We start from the raw sequence: 13,982 nt of genomic DNA, 5'->3' as shown, positions 1-13,982 counted from the left end.
TTATTGTTGAATATTAAAATTATATATATAAGCAGCTACTCGAAATGCTTTTAAAAGTTAAGCTATTCACTGTATTAAGTATTAATAAACACATTTTTAATGAAGATAAACATTGTTTGATTATACAATTGGTAGGTAAATTTAAGGGTTGCTAAAAAAAAGGTAATTTTTAATAATCAGTTAATTAATTTTCTTTCGTCGCAATAAGTGCGATTAAACTTGGTGCATCCAATGTAGTCTTTTATTTGGAGCAAACCCCGCAAAGTCACCGTTTGGTGGACCTCGTTGGAGCACTTTCCTTTCGCGAAAGCTTCCTGAAAGCATTTTATGGTATCCCGCACGGAGCTACAAAATGTCCGTCATTCGTAAAAGGTGAGGAATCACACTTTACCTTAATCTCGACATGGACACTGTACTGCCGTGCAAAGCATAAAATCATTAACGACCAAATTTTCGATTTACAGATTTTGGTTTTATTTCTCCTTATTTTATACGGTAAATTCAATTTTGAACTAATTTTCGAATTTAAAATTTTTGTTCTTAGAGAAATGACTTGTTGCAAAACGCATTATTTTAGGTTTTTGCATTATTTTCAAACCAAAAACGCATTAATGTGTTTATTTTCTTTAAAAGTCAAATCAAAACGCATTTTTCTCGCGTTTTAAGACATGGTTTTAATTATATTTCTGAAATATCGTTTGGCCTGTAAATTGTTTAGTACCAGAATATAATTTGAGTTGAAAAATCCAAGTCTACTATATAAACTTGAAAGAAGTAAGTTGGGGTATCTTAAGGCAAAGAAAGTTTGAATTTCGCGGGTTTTCTCCATATTTTGGTTTTGGTCGTTAAAGCTTTTGTGCTTTGCACGGCAGTGTATCTCTAACCGGACGGGAAAAGCAGCCTAAAAGAGGTACCCCCTCACTGTCCGTTTGCGTCCTACTTCGTATTAGCTGAAATAGTCGGCCGTACTCGATTCGCAGGGCCGTCAAGGTCATTCGGAAGAATGTAAACCCCCATTTCAAACGGAACGTTTTGTCGACCACGTGACGAATTATATGGCCTTGACAGACCGAAACTTTCAGAATTCTTGAACCTCCCCCCCTTTACAGAGGTAGGGGATTTTGTATGGTGGAAGCTACAGCTTTTCCAGTCCGGTTAGAGATATAGTGTCCATGAACTCGATCAACTCACCAACAAACTACGTGCTCTTCGAACTCCTTGGCTGAGTTGTAGGTCTTGAATATCAGTTGGCAGGATTTAGCGCTTTCGAAGGCTAAGCGCCTATTGCACTGGGCGGAACCTTCTGTTCACGAGTTTTAGTTTAAGAATTGCAGTTTGATTTACGGTTTATTTTATCTTACCCGTGATACGCAAAAATATTCCGATTAGAAGGCACAAAATAAAGTGCGAGGATTTCATTTTTCACGGTAGTTATCGTTAAGCCTTGGATTTAATTAAAATGTATCTCAAAGAACTAAACCTAATCGAACAGTTTGGAAATATGGCGCGTGAAATTAAATATAAAACCACGCGCCACGTGAAATGAAGCTCGAGCCTAAAATCAAAGGTTCAAAGGTTCAAAGGTTTTTTATTCGCTCGTACAAGTACACCCTTTTGTAACAGGGCGGCTCCAATGGGAGCTCAGCATTAATTATACAATAATACACTAGTAATAAAAATAAAAGGTAATGGTAATGGAAAATAAACCAGGAAAACGTAAACAGGAAAAAGTAATATACAACGTTATGTAATAAATTTTAGGGGGAAGTACTATGTAGAACGGGAAACAGAGAAGTTAGGGTAGTCAAATAAGTTAATTTTTCTTCTTCTGCCAAGTCTCTAACACCTTTTGGATCACCTCGAAGTCCCAAACATCCCCTGCAAGACCAAGAATATTTTCCAAGGGGCACCCAAAATGCTCTGCCCGCCAGCTGTTACACGCTTGGTCAGTTTCCGTTTCTGGGCATTCTAGGAGAACATGGTAAACATCCTCATTCACTTGACCACATAGCTTACAAAGCGGGGATAAGGCTTCGGAACCCAATAATTCCACTTGACGTTCCCTGGTTAGTAGGGCACCCGTTCGAGCTTGAAAGAGTAAACCGCTGCCCCACGACCCAGTATAACATGCCTCTTTCATCGGTTTTTCTTTAGCTTTGTAATAGCCGAGGCTTGTTTTCTGACGTACTTGGGACTTCCATGATATCAGTGCGGCTTCCTGTACCTCTTTCTCCACACTTGTTACCCATTCCTTATAAGAGGTAGCCTTGTCTCTCTTTGAGCTCAGACATAATTGCCGGTCCACTCTTTCTATTGCTCGAGACCAGTCCGTTTTAGAGCCATTGTCTCGAATGTATGTGTATACTTTCTTAGCTATCCTTCTAGCATCCATAAATTTGAGGCGTCCCAGAAATTTCAATTTGCTGCGAGCTTCTCTGGTTGCCATTGTACTCCATCCCATCTCACCATCTATAGCGGCATTAGCCGCAAATGGGCCTGCATTTAGAGCCGTTCTGCCTACCGCTCTCTGGCATCTCTCCAGCCTCTCCCTAGTCATGGCTGAATAACAAATGACCTTGTTTGCATACGTCATTGTTGGTACGGCTACACTCTTCCAAAGTGTACGGCTGACCGAGTATTTGTTGTAGGACTGCTCGGCTAGGTTACGAACTACCCACCGCATCGCGTTTCCCTTTCCAGCCACTATCTTTTCCTTGGTACTCAAAAAAGGACCAGTACTATCAATGGTAATGCCCAGGTATTTGTACTTGTTCACCTTCTCCATTGGCTTCCCGTCGAGAAGGTACGACCACTCATCAACAGGCTGTGTAGAAAAGGACATTGTATTTGACTTATCCATGCTAAATAGTAAGTTCCTACACTTGGCAAAGGCCGAACAAATGTCAAGTAGCTTCTGCAGGTCGTCAGGGTGATTTGCGAAGAGTACAATGTCGTCCGCATAAAAAAGGCAAGACACACAGAGGTCCTTATTTTTTGGAGGATACCCAGGAAGTTTAGCTCCATACCCAGAAACTTGTAGTGACTGGGCTAGGTCATCAAGGTATACTGTGAACAGGGTGGGAGATAACGGGCAGCCTTGGCGTAAACCAACCCTACTCGATAATTCAGTCATCGCAATCCCCTCCAGATAGTATGTGTAGTTACATTCCTTGTACAGACTCTCAATTTCTGATCTCACGTTAATAGGAATAGCCTTGGAGGAAAGACATTCCCACAGTTTAGACCTATCGACGCTGTCATAAGCTTTCCTCAGATCCAGGAAAGCAATTTCCAGGCGTAGAGCCATTTTCATGGTCAATTCAATTAATTGCATGATGACAAACAAATGATCGCCTATTCGTCGGTCCTTTCGAAAACCTCCTTGGGGCTCACAAATTAAATTATTTTCCTCCAGAAAGTTAGTAAGGCGATTCTTCAGTAACATTGCATACACCTTATACATTACTGAGGTGACAGCAATGGGGCGGTAGGAGTCGAGCTCCAGAGCATTTTTGCCTTTCCCTTTATAGACTAGAGTCACTCGTGCACAAAGCCAGGATAGTGGTGCCACTTTACTTCTCTTAATAGAATTCAATATACTACACAGAGACAGGCGAGCGTTAGGACCAAGAGCTTTCAGACTTTCAGAGTAGACTCCGTCCGGGCCTGCTGCCTTCCCCGTTTTTAAAGTACCAAGCACCTTATTTAATTCCATAACTGAGAATTCATCGTCACAAAGGGGATCTTTCGCTTCAGTGCCCGAGCAGCTAGTTGAGAGGGATGGAGTGGTGGGACCGACTGTGGGGCTGAGTAGTTCATTCTCTAGATCTTTGATATACTCTGTGATTCTCAGAGCCACCGCCTTCTTTTCCCACAAGAGGGACCCATTCTTCGTTCTAACTCCTTTAAAAGCCTTTTCTACCACCACCCCCTGCTTCCTCAATTTTTTCACGTAACGCCAGAACTTCTTTCCTTTGTCTTTGGCCGCCTTTTCGATATCCCGTTCCATTTTTAAGTTCACCAGTCTAATTTAACGTGATACTACGTATTTCGCGTTGGCTTTTGCGGCTTTATAGGCAAACCAGAGGTCTCGTACAGAGTTAGTATCTGCTCCTCTAGCAACAGCTAGTCTGTGGGTCTTTGCTGCCCTTTTTCTAAGTTTGATTGCTTCCCCAACTGACTTGTTCCACCACTTCTTTGGCAGTATCTTATTCTTAATGAGCGGGGCTGGCTGTCTCTTTTTTAACGTGCCTTCCATTGACTTTAGCATTAATTGAACGAAATTTTCATACGACTGATCACTCGTTCCCATAGCCTCTTCCATGGCCAACTGGAATAGTTTCATATTTTCTTCATTATCCAATTCCCAAAAAGTCCTTGGGTTGGGTTCCAGGGCGAGGCAATTGGGTTTTGTAACTTCAACTTGTGGTGACTCACAAATTGCCTCCAAAAATAGACTGTTATGGTCGCTACCAACACTCTTTACACCAAGCTCATCGATTTCCATTTTCGTAAAGAAATTTACTAATTCTTCGCTATAGAGAAAGTAGTCTACTGTTGTACGATATGCCTCATTGTGCCATGTATACATTCCACTACAAATTGGAGCCAAGTTACCCATTATTAGGCCGAAACTTTCAGCAAACAGCTTCACCTGCCGGCCCTTTGAATCTTCCTTCCCACACTCCGCAATATGGGCATTGAAATCGCCCATTATACAGACTTTGTAACCGTTCATGACTGCTTCTGTGACGTCCCTACTGAGGCATTCATAGATAAGACTGTTCAACGTTTTGGCTGCTGTAGAAATTCCCACAGCAAAATACACTAGAGCAAAAAGAATATTTGGCAAATTTTCAAAGTAGAACCACATGTGGTCTGTGCAAGTTTTGTGTAGCGTAAGGGGCACAGAAACAGGGGCCATAACGCCAATCCCTCCACCTTTCTTCTCACGGTCCTGGCGGTTATTTCCTAGCCATTGCACACCTTTGGGTAAGTTAGGATTGGCTCCGTCCCGTAGATGTGTTTCTGCTAGCGCAAAGAAAGTCAGCTTATCTCCTGATATAATAGATGATAGCTCCTGCATCTTTTGTTCCGATGCCCCACCCTGTATATTCAGATAGCCAAAACGGAAGAAAAGGGATGTTTTTGTTTTCTGGCTGCGCCTTTTCCCTCTCTTCCTAATTTTTCTCTGAACTATTTTTTTTTGCTACAGGAACTTCAGCACTATGATCTCGGTCCACAGGGTCATTCACAGACATATCAACATTTCCGAAAGAGCTATTTACATATTTACACATTGTTTCCCTTGCCCTAAAGTTCAAAACTTGTGCGCGACTTATCTTCGTGTTGAAAGATATATCGTCTAGGGCGTCCTCCTGCACTCTCATTGGTTGCTGGGAAGAGTCTTTTCCGTGTCCGTGAGTGACATCACCGGAAGGGCCTGATTCCCAGAATTCAGGCCCACCTTCAACTTAGATCCATGCACGCTCAAACTAGCATATGTATCAAATCTAAGTTGGCCGTCGTTGAGTGAACAATACGAATTGAGAAAAACTCCATAATCTTGTTGGATTCTAAGTAACAGCCACTAGCGGTTACCCACTTCCTGCCGGAACTCCGAAAAAAAATTCTCCATAGCTTAGATAAGACCACAGCCAACTTTGATGACGTGCGGTTCACGCAACATGTGTCAGAATTTATAGCCGGTAAGATTAAAACCACACCCCCAGAGGTCTATCATCAGAATGCCCTACGCCAGCGTCCACAAGCCCGGACAGGTGACTAAATCCAACATGGGTAGTAGCGCGGAAAGTTAATAGAAACTTTTACGGCAGGCGGAGTCAATAGCACTCGCATCATATCAGAAACCTGTTGTTGCACGTGAATATTTAAAGTTCAGATTTCTTCAATTTTTAAATAAAATCTCGCAGTTGGTTATTGAGGAACTGGTGGGAAAGGGAGAGTTGGCCCCACCAGTTGCCAAAGTTTGATTGAGTTGGCGGCACCGGAAGGCTTCCACGGTAACTCTCCACCTCGGTTAAAGCTAGGAGCAACAAACACAGCACCCCACACAAGGAGAACGCAACGAGTCAAAAGTCGTGCATTTTCTTGTGTACATTTTTCATTAGTTAGACGCTTTAGCGCCTGCTGCCGTCGGAAGGGGAAAATTCGGAATTTGTCTTCCCCCTTTCCGTAAAAAGTTCAGAGTAAAGGCTCATTCAATGAAAGTTGTACATAACACTGCGTTAGCGTGTTTAAAGGCTAGCTGCTTTCTCCTTGTGTTTGTTGCTCCTAGGTTTCAGTATGTCGCCCCCCTCCGTCGAATGAAGCACCCCAGCTTTTGAGTCGGTAATAACAACGCTTAGCTCCAATTAATAGATAAAACCAACTAATACAAACGTGGAATTCAACGTTGAGTCGCGAGACTCTTCGGAATCTGAAGACAGCGTGCAAAACTTAAATAACTTGCGCAGATAAAAACATTTTATACTTCTAATTTTTATTGTTTTATCATGGAGGAAGAAAATTCTTCTGGAGAGGTAAATATGGTCTTTTGGCACTGGGGGTGATTAGAATTTTCATGGGGGGTAGTGAGACAGAAAAATTAAATTAAACGTTAAGCTTGGCTCACACGATGCGATTTTATCGTACGCGACTCTTTGTCGTACGCGATTCATAACGCGGTCGCACCAGAATTTCGTTCACACAACGCGACGATAACAAAGAAGAAAGCAATGACCGTAAATGAAACAAGTCGTAGCCTCCAAATAGAGAATCCATCGCATCATTCAACCATTTGCTTCTTGAATAGGGCCCTCATTTTAGCGGAACATTTCGAACGGGTACGATGTAAAAAATGCTTCGAATTGGACTTAGTGCTATTAGCAATATTATACCAGAAACACGCTCCCAAATGAAATATAAATTCCCATTTTGACCATTTAATTTGGACATTTTACGTTTATGATAGCATAAACCCGTCGAAAGAAGAGGGAAAAGCCCCGGTCCGAATGCTAAAATAGAACTTCGTCGCGTGGAAGAAACATAGAAATTTTACAAAAGAATGTCTCCCGTTTACTCCCACTTTTAATACTACCAAAGCTGCCCGTCGCGCGCGATAAAATAGGGTCCAACCTATTTTTGGTCGCCGTCGCATGCGACTTCATAAAACCCCTTCATACGACGCGATCTTTTAAATTTTGTCGCGCGGGACCGGTCGCGTACGACAAAATCGCATCGTGTGAACCAGGCTTAAGGGAATCCCTTGAAATATTAGATCTTAAAAAACTAAAGGTGTCATTAATAGAGATGATGGACCGAACAGTTTTATTGCCTCAATGGGATGAATATATTTTTTGATTGCTTCATAACATATTGTTTGAACTGTAATTGTTATCATATTTATTTTTTAATTTTATCACATTTTATACCCCGATAAGAATTGAGCTGTAACCCTCTCTTAAAATCTCTTCAGTATCACGCCTGATGAAGGAACCGAATATTTAAACGTTTTCGGTGGTTTATAATGGGTAAATGGGCAAGATATAAAAAAGTGTATAATAAGGAGTTTCTCACGTTAGTGCCAGGGTTATACGTAAGGCACTAGTCACGGCATTTGACTACTAAAATAAATGCTCTGACTACTGAAATTAATCGAAATCTGGGTGCTCAATTTGACTAGTGAAAAATTTATTTAAATATTCTTAAATAATGGCGAATATGGCGTATCATAAATTCATCATTCATCAATCCCTTTTTTTAAAATTACAACATACTTGTAGAGCTTGTAGAAAATCAATGAAAATATTTTAAACTAGTCAAAAACTCGTGAAAAAATTGTGATCGGCCAAAGTCATGCAACTCAAGTAATAATAAACCGCTATTTTAATTCTGACGAGTAAAGCGAAATGTTGGCTGTCCTTCTTGTTTTTATACCCCCATTTTTACCCGCTAGTCAGTGACTACTAAAATAAATTAAGATAGGAGGCTGAATAGTCAGGCTGACTACTAAAAAATAAAATATCCTCATGTCCAACCTTGGTTGGTGCCCTCTTGTTCTTTATTGAATATGCTGTTTGGCAAAGAAAAGAGCCACGTTCGTGTACGGAAATATTTTCCAAGTGGCCTGCGCTTGCTGATAAAGACGTTTTTTACGCTGAAATTGCTAAAATTGATTTTGCTTCTGGAAAAAGGTAATGCTCGGGAGTAGGGAAATCTAAACAAGGAGGAAGTAAAAATAGACAGGTCATTCCTTAATCAACCAGTAGATAAAAATAAGAGATGTATGAGCAATTTAATACCCTTTCCGGAAAATTGAAGCCTCTTATCTTAGGGGCAATTCCTCAATATTTAAATTATTTCACACCAAAACCATTACGTACCAACAAGTTCATTGATAGCCTTATATTTGGATAAATATTCCGAACATCCATACAATGAATTTTTAGAAGTCTCCAAGAAGATTAATATAAAAATTTCTCGATATGAACGTTTGAGGTTGAAAAAAGGACCAGCTGGAGCAAGCAAAAGCTAATTATTGGTTTCAATTTAGAGCTGGAGGTTTAAAGATGTTTGTTGTACTCGATCTGCACTATCAAGTCCAAGTTCAGAGAATGAAATTTACTGGAAAATTTTGCAATGAAGCAACAGAATGGGGTAGTAAACACGAACCGGATTCAATTTGAGCTTATGAAAACAAGCTAAAAACTCGAACACCCTAATTTGAAAGTTAAACATGTAGGACTAATTATAAATCCTAAGTATCCCCACCGAGGGGCATCTCCTGGTGCGATAGTCCACTGTGACTGCTGTGGTCGAAGGATTTAAAGCTAAATATCCTTACTGTGGGAAAGGAGGTACAATAGTCTTAGTCGCAGGGCTTCCACATTTGATGTCTAAAATTTCCCTCTGGTGATAATTTCATTTAACAAAAAATCACTTTTATCCCATTTTTGGATTGGAAATACCCATTTTTATCCCTCGCTATATGTTGGAGCTTTTAGTACTAATTTATATAAATATTCAGTTTAATTCTGAAACGAATTCCAAATATAAGGTTTTATTTTGTACAAAATTACTAACATTTGAATAATTTTACAAAATATATCCTCAAAAGTCGCTAATGGATATGTAGATCATGACTTTCATTATTATCTAACCTATTGGAAATATTTTTTACACCTGTGACTCATAACATATCCATGGACTAAATATACATTTAGAGTACGACTACAACAGGCTACGTTATCAGAAAAGCTAAAAAATCCCTTTCTTCCCGTGCTAAGAACACTTTTCCCTCATTTCTCCTACGCAAAATCATAAATGCCGTTTTCCCTCACTTTCCCCGTATTCCCCCTTAAATTGTATTATTCCCTTTTAGCATTTTGGAAGGTTGAAAAATCCCGGAAAAGGGAAAAAACCCCCGCATGTGGAAGCACTGCTTAGTCGATAATTCAAAATAACGGTCAAAACCGACGCCGATCAGTTTAGTAAAATATTTTCGGCGGCGTAATCGTCGGCCATTTTCGGTATGGAGATACAGGTCGGAATGCAGGCAAGGCTGCCAGATTTCGATAGACCAAAAACGGCCAACTCTGTCAAATATTTTCGTTTTCAAAACGAAAATTTTGCGGCGTAGCTATCGACTAAGATAAAAGATGGTATCAATTTGATTCTGGATAAGAAACACAAGTACTATTTTCAATGTCAAGTTCAAATTAATGTCTGTGAAAAAGCGTACTTTGATTTTGTGGTTTGGATTGAAAAAAGTTATATTTTTATAGAGCGAGTACTGCCATATTTTCCGTTTTGGTAAATACATTTGAAAAAGCCACTTTATTCTTCAAAAATACTATTTTACCTGAACTTGTCGGTAAATAATTTACAAAAGACAAACACCATGCATAACAATTGAAACCAACTCAAAAGGAAAACGTACCGAAGCAATAATCTCAAAAGGAAAACGATCCACAGCCACAACCTCAAAAAGAAAGAACACCGAAGCTGCTACTTCTAGTCAACATAATCAAATTTGGTACACATGCAAAGAAGGAAGAAGCTGTGACTATCAAATTAAATTTTGTGAAATTGAGTGGTCCCATACCAAATGGCGGAGTGTTTAGCATTTTCGCCTCGCAGCAAGAGGAGCCGAGTTCGATCCCAGCTTGTGGCACTGGGTGAAAACTCGAAACAACTCCTTCTCCAACTGGTTTAAGGGGTTTTCCTTAGAGCTCTTCCGTTTCCCCTTCCATAAAAATTTGTTGAGGTTAACGGTAATAGTTAGTGTTTGTAGCTGTTGGCTCGCGTGGCATGAAGGGATTGCCACCACCCTCCTACGCATTGTAAGCCGGCCACCTGAATTATACTCACTAAAAGTCGCTAGATGACTTGGGAGGTGATGCTGATTACTATTATAGTTATCAAACATAGTAAAATATATGGACGGAAAGTTAATAGAATCTTTTATGGCAGGCGGAGTTAATAGCACTCGCATCATATAAGAAACCTGTTGTTGCACGTGAATATTTAACCCGGCTTTAAAAGTCGCATGATGACTTAGGCCTAAGGTGGTGTCTTGGGTATTAGCATTAGACTAGCTGATTATGATTAAATCTCAAAAGAATTCCTAAAGGGAAATTAATATGTAAATGTTTTCGCTTCAGTTCCTATTTTATTACATTTTAGATTTTATTAAGTAAATGGTATTGTTAATTAACAAAAACAAATGTCTTTATTCTGTTATGATAGGAGGGCTTGTATTGAAAATGGCTCAGATAATTTTGTCGATTAGTGCTTCTTCCTCTAAATCACCATTGATTTTTGTGGGTATCTTCAATTTTGAAGTGCGACAGCTGCTTTTTCCTTTTTTTAAATGTGGGTAATTTAGACTTAGAGGAGTTAAGCCAATTATAAATTTTATGGTGTGATGGTGTTTAACTGTTTATACTGTGACGATAGTTGTCCTCTAGTTAGTAAATTTGATGGCTTCTCCGTAAATATTTCAAAACAGTCTATTATAATAGTTACTCTCTGACCTAGCACATTTAAAAACGATCGTGGCATAGTGTTTTACAATTCCTCTCCAGGAGGAAATATCACAAGATGTTTCAAAAACCGAAAGAAATATGCGCAATGCCACGCACGGTTAGAAACATTATATCTATAACCCTTATCCTCAAAGTCAAGTTTCAACCTTAATTTCATTAAAAACAGAATCATCTGTTCAAATTTAGGTAAAGCTGATTGATTTATTAATGTTATAAATGGTTTGACAATGTTAAATATAATCATTATTGTTTCAAAACTAGATAAACCTTTATAGTATTTTACTTTTATTTCATCCTGAAAGTTTTCTACTGAAATTGCAAGTATCAATCCCACTTTCAGCTAGGAGCAAGAAACACCAGGAGAACGCAGCTGGCCTTTAAACACGCTAAAGCAGTGTTGTGTACAAATTTCATTGGACGAGCCTTTACGCTGAGCGTTTCACGGAAAGGGGGAAGACAATTTCCGAATTTTCCCCTTCCGACGGCAGCAGGCACTAAAGCGACTAATCAATGAAAACTCTACGCAAGAAAATGCACGACTTTTGACGGGTTGCGTTCTCCTTGTGTGGGGTGTTGTGTTTGTTGCTCATAGCTTTCAGGAATCCCTTCATTGCGAATATTAGATTCGGAATATATTGGTTCGATAATTTCTAGGGATGTACCGATATCGGTACAGCCGATATATCGGATATTCGTGGCCGAAAATATCGGCCGATATATCGGCGGTAATATTGGCCGATATTAACAAAGTTATATATCATAACAGTAGTGTATATGATAAATGCCGACCAAGGCTATTTTTAAATTGACATTTTCAACATGCGCCTATTCACCGTTAGGTGTCACTTTCCTGCGGTGATGACGTAGATAAAATCGTATCGGTGTGACGTCCTTTGAATATGGCGGAGATGAAGTAGGAAAATTTTTCCTTACACATTCTCAGGTATTTATGAATTATTTTTTAATTATTTAAACAAAATTAGTAAAGCTCTCAGATCTAAATACTTATATTAACAGTATTACTCATTATTATTAACCAACTGATGAAGTTTTCCCAAGAATTGTATTCTAGACACAATTATTTTACTTAAGCCTTGCCAATAGATTTAATGTGTTATCTTTTTTCTTTTAAGGAATACCCCTGATACCTAGTCTAAAATTGATCGGTCCTATTTTTAAATGGTTTTAAAAAGTTTCGGATTTTATTTCTTAAAATGGTAAACTTCTGTATCATTAAGAATTGTTCCTCTAAGGGCTCCAGTAGTAACTTGGAAAGTACAAATACGACATCACACACGTTAAGTTATCATAATTCAGTGCCAAAAAAATAAGCAGTTGCGTGATAAGTGGGAAGCTGTTGTTTCTAGAGAACTTCCCGAATATGCCAGAATTTGCAGTAAACACTTTAAAGACTCTGATTTTAATATCTCGACAAATAAAAAGAGAAGACTATAACCAAATGCAATACCATCAGTATTTGATGGCGAACCACTAGTTAAGAAGTCAAAACTGGCGAGAGAAACTCAAGTTGCAATTTTTGGAACGCACAAGTTAACAACTCCCGTTAAATGTACAAATACCAATGAAAACGAATCGCCACAATCAATCAAAACTCCACTTAGGATTAGGTCGCCTATGACACAAGTACAAATATCAACTTCAGTTGTTACTAGCAAAGAGTCCACCAATACTTTCTCACGTAAGAGACTCTTCCATGAAAACTTAATGAAAGAAAATGAAAAGAGAAAAGTTCCAAATATAACAAAAGAGATTCAAAATGTTCACTTATGTCTATATCTCATAACTGAGGGCAAAGAGAATTTCAACGACAGTATATATAGTTTATTTAATGTTGATTGTAATGAACAATTTCTTATTTCCGAAAATGTATCACACACTCCTAAAATTGTTGATGCAGGAATTCAAGTTTCAAGCTTGGTAAGAAAATCCAGAAATCTACCGAAAACATCATCTCGTAAACAGGGGCGAATGATAGAAAAACTTTAAAAAATTCTGAAAAAGGCAGAGGCCAGAGCGGAGAAACTGGAATTAAAAGTTAAATCCTTGCAAAACAAAAGCACGTTATAAGGGAATACTGTAATACCGCAATTAGTTAAAATTGACACTGCTGGAAATTTAAAAGCAAACTTTCTAACTGTACAAGTCTTTTGCTTTGGAAAAAATAAAGCCAAATTCCAAGAATCAACACTGAAAGTCGGCGTGCTGTGGAATCAGAAGTCTCCAGCTGCCCATAGTTACGTCAGGGAGTTAGGCGTTTTACATTTACCCCACCCGCGTACCATAAAACACTACCTTTGATCAACAAAAGGAGAAACAGGTGTAACTTCACTTGTGAAATTTCGTCTTAAGGAAAACGTTTAATTAAAGAGCCCACATCAACGTCTTGGATCATTGATTTTTGATGAAATGTCCACAAAAGCAAAATATCTTTATGATCGGAAGATGGATTTATTCTTTGGAGAAAACGACATTTCACGTGAGGAATTGGGGGTCTCTGAAACTTTGGAAACCCATCTTCTTTGCTTTTATTATCAAAGCTTGTCGTCTGACTTTCGAATGCCAGTAACTTATTTCTTTGTAACAAAACTAAATGGGGTAAATCAACACAAATTGACCCTACAAGTGATTGAAGGAGTAGAACACGAAGGCTTTACTATTACACGTCTAGTCAGCGATAATGACAAAATAAACGTTGCAACCTTCAAAATTTTATGTGGGGGGTACTCTGAAACCTGAAATTCTTCACCCCCTTGACGCGTAAATTATTTCTTGCGTTCGATCAAAGCCACATCCTTAAGAATTTGCGGAACCTCTTTTTGGCTAGAGAATATATTCTAATTGGCCTAAACATTTCGTCCAACATTATTAAGAAGCTTTATCAACTCCAAAAAAAACAATGTCATTAAAGCAGTT

The 13,982-nt window shown here is 38.9% G+C and overlaps 1 protein-coding gene across 1 annotated transcript; it reads right to left on the bottom strand.

Annotated features, from left to right (window-relative positions):
* Positions 1-99: 99 nt before the first annotated feature.
* LOC149924808 (uncharacterized) lies at positions 100-1,496 on the bottom strand. The gene is made up of 3 exons (XM_090161546.1): positions 1,362-1,496; positions 1,192-1,303; positions 100-345 (listed from the first exon to the last, which is right to left on the bottom strand). Exons 1-3 carry the CDS (start codon positions 1,417-1,419, stop codon positions 177-179), a joined length of 339 nt encoding a protein of 112 aa, XP_090017672.1. The 5' UTR covers positions 1,420-1,496; the 3' UTR covers positions 100-176.
* Positions 1,497-13,982: the final 12,486 nt, after the last annotated feature.

Source organism: Leiobunum rupestre, chromosome 10, assembly GCF_980474605.1.
Source record: "Leiobunum rupestre chromosome 10, qqLeiRupe1.1.hap1, whole genome shotgun sequence".
Lineage (NCBI taxonomy): Eukaryota > Metazoa > Arthropoda > Arachnida > Opiliones > Sclerosomatidae > Leiobunum > Leiobunum rupestre.
This window is presented reverse-complemented; position numbering and strand designations above follow the sequence as displayed.

Excerpts from the sequence above, each read along its gene's own strand:
- LOC149924808 (XM_090161546.1), bottom strand. The coding sequence starts at position 1,419 with ATGAAATCCTCGCACTTTATTTTGTGCCTTCTAATCGGAATATTTTTG. Across the intron at positions 1,304-1,361 it reads AATATTTTTGCGTATCACGG|AAGGTTCCGCCCAGTGCAAT; the intron begins GTAAGATAAAAT and ends ACTCGTGAACAG. Across the intron at positions 346-1,191 it reads GAAGAGCACGTAGTTTGTTG|CTCCGTGCGGGATACCATAA; the intron begins GTGAGTTGATCG and ends GACATTTTGTAG.